Below are 5645 nucleotides of genomic sequence, written 5' to 3'. Positions count from 1 at the left end.
AAGAAAGAAAGAAAGAAAGAAAGAAAGAAAGAAAGAAAGAAAGAAAGAAAGAAAGAAAGAAAGAAAGAAAGAAAGAAAGAAAGAAAGAAAGAAAGAAAGAAAGAAAGAAAGAAAGAAAGAAAGAAAGAAAGAAAGAAAGAAAGAAAGAAAGAAAGAAAGAAAGAAAGAAAGAAAGAAAGAAAGAAAGAAAGAAAGAAAGAAAGAAAGAAAGAAAGAAAGAAAGAAAGAAAGAAAGAAGGAAAGAAAAAAGGAAAGAAGGAAAGAAAAAAGGAAAGAAGGAAAGAAAAAAGGAAAGAAGGAAAGAAAAAAGGAAAGAAGGAAAGAAAAAAGGAAAGAAGGAAAGAAAAAAGGAAAGAAGGAAAGAAAGAAGGAAAGTAGCTCTCATTGCATCAGAAGAGGAAAGGCGTTAAACTCAGAAACACAAGCAATGGGTATGGCAGGGGGGCTCTTTTTCGATCAGCAATTCCACAAGAAAATCAGGTCATCTGGACGTTGCTGTTGATCGTCCCCTCACACACACTCCTCTTGTGTCTGTCCACTTGTCTCTACTCCTGTACAGTACCATCTGAATCACGCAGCCCTTCATTTTCCTATGTTTTCACTATCAGGGTTATTCCTCCTTCTTATTCACTCATTAACCAGTCAGCTTGTTCATCTCATCCATTTGTCCAGTATTTCACCTGTCCATACCACCAACCTACAACTGATTTGTCTGCACATGCATGTGCTACACACTGGTTTTGATCAAGTTGTCTGTTCTCCTACAGCATAGAAGGCGGTGGCAGAAGGAAGCAGAAAAGCAAGCAGAAAATGAGGAAGTGCATTAGCTGAAAGAAGGAGACATACAAAAAGAAAGGCAATAATGGAAGGATAAAAGACACTACAAATTTAAAACTCACCTCGAATGGCTTGGACGCTGAAGACTAAATACAGATTCAGCAGAAGGATGAAAATCTCTTTCATGATCATACTGTCTTTTGCGCACAAGTTTGATCCTAATTCAGAAGGTAAGTGTTTTCATTGCCCGCTGGCTACTCTCTTGCTCTGCTTATTGTGGAGCTTCTTGTTTTCATTTCACATAAAGAGAAGTAAAACTGTATTAGGGAACTTCTTTAGGCTTCGTGTTGGAGTGACATTCAGAAAGAACTTCTACCAAGTATTTATTGTAGGACAAAATCTATGTCTTCTTATTGTGTGAGCTTGCAATATGAGCAAAGAAGAAGTAAACGCATATTTCCAAGGAAGCACAGGGATTCTTTCGGCTGAGTAGCAACAAGAAACAATCCTAATCTGTGAAGAGAACTCAGCCTTCAAATTCATTCATCCTTCTGCTCCTCATGCTCAGTGCCTTCCTAATGAACCACAATGGTGTTCTGTTTTTTACCTTTCCTTAAAAAAATGATCCCCAACCGCATAGCTCCTGGGAGCTACAGGGGTTGAATTTCCATATTCATTCACTTTCAGATTTCTCTTCAACATGCTACTTTTCCAGCTGCTCCCCAAACAAGTTGCAAATTGTAGAAATAATATCAAAGAAACTATTTTTCTTTTTTTTTTTTTTGGTGATTGTTGGGATTGAGAGTAGATTGAGATGGTTCAAAGACCACGGACCACACTGTTCAATACTGGAATTCAAGTCCTTTTGGCCATCTCTCATTGCTCTCTCAAAAGTATAATAAACTCACCTCCTCAAGTATGTTACAGAGCTGAGACTCTTTTCTACTTTAGAGGAGCATGGAAAAAAACTCCTTTTGAATTCCCATTGCCTTTCAGATTCCTGAATGCCACTTCCTTACACCAGAAACAGGTGGCTGAGCCCCTGAATAATCATTACAGATGAGGAACCCCTTAATGACTCACAAGCCCTTGTATGAGACCAGACCCTCTGCCGTTTTGCTTTCCCCAGAGAAGAAGCAGTTCCCTTACCTGGATCCAGAGCCGTCTGTGAGGCAGATGATTCAACCTGACGGGTGATCCTCCCTGTCCAGCCTCCCCCCACAGCATCAGAACCCTCTGATGCAGAAACCAGCAAAACCACACTTCCCTAGAACTGGAGACAGAAGGTATAAACCGACCACAGGATTTTCTTGGCAAGTAAGTCTTCAAAATAACTGCTGTATCATCTATGCACCTCAAATGCCACTTTCAAAGAAGCAAACCACGCCCTTTCCAGGAAAGTCTGTGTAATTGCCTGTAAAATAGGAAGTCTGTACTTCCTATTTTAGCCCCCAAAGCACTTACTTAGATGGGACTGTTTAACTGGGAAGGGAGGGGAGGGAAGTTTGTCATTGCCAATACGCATGTTAACAATTACCAGATCATGGGACTAATGTATTTTCAGAAAAAAGAGGATTGACTGCAGCCGAAGTGAGAAAGACTAAGAAAGAATTCTCTGGTTTTCACTCCTGTGTTGTTTCTTGCTTTACTCTAGGCTAGACAATCTTCAAGGCAGGGATCATTCTGTACTTTATGTTTATTTGTACATGGATATATTAGGGGAGGGCGCGGAGTGAGAGAATTGCCTTTATCTCTGTAACCCTTTAATTTGAGTAATATTTTAAAAAGTAAGCTTTACCAATTTCAACAACAATTAATAATAAATTATAAAGGAAACAAAAGAAAACTGGTGAGAAGAGTTGATCTGAAGTTATCCTATATCCAAGGCAGCCACACTGTTTTAAATCCAGCTTTTAAACATAGCCCAGTAGCCTTCGATGATGATCTATAGGAAAGTTAGGTAGCCATAAGGGAAAGACACACTCAGCTTTGTGCTCTCAGGGGTAAACTACGGGGAACTGAGACGAGTCCCCAGATACAGAATATATCTGCCAGAGTCAGTCTGTCTGTCCCGCACTGCTACTACACCTTCTCTAAATCCCTGTAGTACTGACCAAAACCGTAGTTAGCACAGTTAGGGTCTCACAAGAACTACCTCAATACACAAGGAAAAAAATGTATACTGCGAATAAGGGAAACGTGCAGAGCAAGAAAGAGAATATGGGAGTATCTGAGAAAATTGTGTGTCGTTGGGATTATCAGGAGGTGTGCATATAAAACCTGCAGACGAGGGGGGGAATATGCGACTTCGCTGGATGGGCAGAATTTACTTTGCATTACAGTATAAAGGCAGAAAGGAATTCTCCTGCTCTGATTTTCAGAGGCCACTAAGTTTATGTACGTTCTTCCCCCACCCTTAGAAAAGAGGTCTCTTGTTTCCCAGCAGACATTTTCCTTCCTCACTCAAACAGCCCCTCCATCTTCAGACTTGCTAGGTTGGTGGTTACATCACAGGATCTAGAGAATTTACTTTGCATTACAGTATAAAGGCAGAAAGGAATTCTCCTGCTCTGATTTTCAGAGGCCACTAAGTTTATGTACGTTCTTCCCCCACCCTTAGAAAAGAGGTCTCTTGTTTCCCAGCAGACATTTTCCTTCCTCACTCAAACAGCCCCTCCATCTTCAGACTTGCTGGGTTGGTGGTTACATCACAGGATCTAGCTGTCAGTGAAAATCTTCAGACGTTGTTTGCTCTGTTGAACTCCAGGAACAGGTAACAGGTAATCCTGCACGCCTGAAGCTTTGCCGGCCATGCATGCCGAGTAGGTTTCAAACTTACAATGCATTCTCTTAGGTATCACAAGGTGTAAGATTACTAACATTATCATTGCCTATTGCTTCATCTCTTTCCTAAACTGCATTGCTTCAATGCCTTTGAAGTGGGAAGTTACATTTTGTAACATTTTAGTAAAATAATTTCAACTAAAACTTTCCATCATTGGCAAAAAGGAAGACATAATCTGTGTCTCTTCTGAATATGTGTTATCTACCTCTGAAATTTAATATGCATGGACTCTTCAGGTGGAACCTTTGTACCTGGAAAGCAGATATGGCCTGTAGCACATCTTACAACTCTTTGGAGAGTGGATTTTCTTATACAAGTCTGTACAGGATTGGTATACAGCATGCTAGAACTATGCACTTAATAATTGAGTGTCAAGTAAGAAATGATTTATGGATCCCAACATAGCAAATGATACGCTTATCTTTAAATATAAACTCTTTCCTTTATTTCCAGTACATTTATATGCATAAATGCAGGCCTACGGATAATAGAATATTAAAACTTATGTATATAAATAAGTTTATGTATATACATCAGAAAGAAAAAAAACAAGTTTGAAGGATAAGTCACCTTAAATACTTTTGTTGTTGTTGAAGATCTTGTTACCTTATAGCATTACAGGTAACATCTAAGAAAAAGAGAAAACATTATTTTGCCAATTTTGGGAGGGGCAGGATAGTTATTCATGCATTGTTAGTAACTGTTTCTTAGTACCTTCAGATACTTGTAAATCATCTTCCCTTTTGTCTGTACAAATTTTAGCAACAGGTCAACGACAAAGATTTTTTAAAATGAGGAGTTGTAGCTTACTGCTACAGAAACTAACAGTCGAATCCAAAGCATGGTGTTTGAAAACTCTTTTAACTTCTTATATTTTACTGGTTATATTTATATTTGGTGGTATCTTTTTGACACCATGACTGCATGGTGTTTTTAAAATACAGTATTTTAGGTATCAAACAATTTATGTAAACATACATAACTTGTAATTCTTACAAGCAGCAGTAAATTTTTTCAAGAAGAAAATATTTGAATTGCATGACCATTAAAGAAATTATTGCAAGATATATTTCTTTTCAATAATAAACTCCTCCTTAAGGAAAGCTGAATAGGTAACATTCAAACTCTTCTTCAAAATTATCTCACTTTCAAGCAAAAAATAAAAGGATCAGAATTATTTCATCCTCCCCCCAAAAAAACCCTTTTAAATAGAAACTGATAAAATAAACTCATATGTAAATTTATTTGTTGAAGAATCTGATACAGTAATTTGTTGTTAGTTCTACTTTGCAATGAGGTGTCAGAAAGCAGAAGATAGACAGAGAAGAAATTGCTATTTGAATAGGCATCACACAAATCTTCCCAGAATCCAGAAATAAGTAGTCTGTACAACTACAAAAAGGTCTATAAGGAACACCACAGGTGTACTAGGTTTGATTCACAGAATTCAGAATATCGGTCAGTGGAAAGAAGAAAGCAAAGGTGGGCTGCAATTTCTTCACTGAAATATGAAAAAGTTTTCTTGATGCTTCCAGAACAAACTCTGAATGTCCAGTCAGACTCCCACGTGACAGAAATAATTACGCATTCATAAGCACTGGCACACAAACCTTCCTATCAGCAAGTGGAGAGAAAATTATGGCAGTCTAGAAAAAAAGCTTATGAAGACATTCTGGACAAATAATTTAGCTCTGGGTGCGAGAATAGAGATTAGAGCAGGTCTTGGGGCTCAGGACACTAAACCTCTATTGCAGGCTAACACAGACTTGCTTTGTGAATATGGCCAGAGATTTTATTTCTCTATTCCTCTCTTTCTCTGGTCTCTATGTATATGTCTCTATTACAGAGGAGTGCTAAAAAGCTGAAGAAGCTAACTAAGTACAGATTTTACACTGAAAGGTAATATATTACTAAAAATTACTCTTCTCAAGCTCACTTCAAAGGCTTGTTAAAGGAAACTGTCTGCAGAGAGGGATTATGGAAGGGCTGTATAGCTACCTACTGGAACATCTCTATATAGCAC

The 5645-nt window shown here is 38.1% G+C and overlaps 1 protein-coding gene across 1 annotated transcript in view; it reads right to left on the bottom strand.

Annotated features, from left to right (window-relative positions):
• The window catches only part of LOC103907844 (cytokine receptor common subunit beta-like), an 11924-nt gene extending 10940 nt beyond the window's left edge, over positions 1 to 984 (bottom strand). Inside the window, 1 exon segment of the mRNA XM_009290083.2 lies at positions 900 to 984. Within this exon segment, the coding sequence (XP_009288358.2) occupies positions 900 to 969 (70 nt within the window). The 5' untranslated portion in view covers positions 970 to 984.
• Between the last annotated feature and the right edge of the window lie 4661 nt (positions 985 to 5645).

This window comes from Aptenodytes forsteri, unplaced genomic scaffold (assembly GCF_000699145.1).
Source record: "Aptenodytes forsteri isolate BGI_AS27 unplaced genomic scaffold, ASM69914v1 Scaffold284, whole genome shotgun sequence".
Taxonomy (NCBI): domain Eukaryota; kingdom Metazoa; phylum Chordata; class Aves; order Sphenisciformes; family Spheniscidae; genus Aptenodytes; species Aptenodytes forsteri.
Note: the sequence above shows the minus strand (reverse complement) of the source record. Positions and strands in the feature narration are given on the sequence as shown.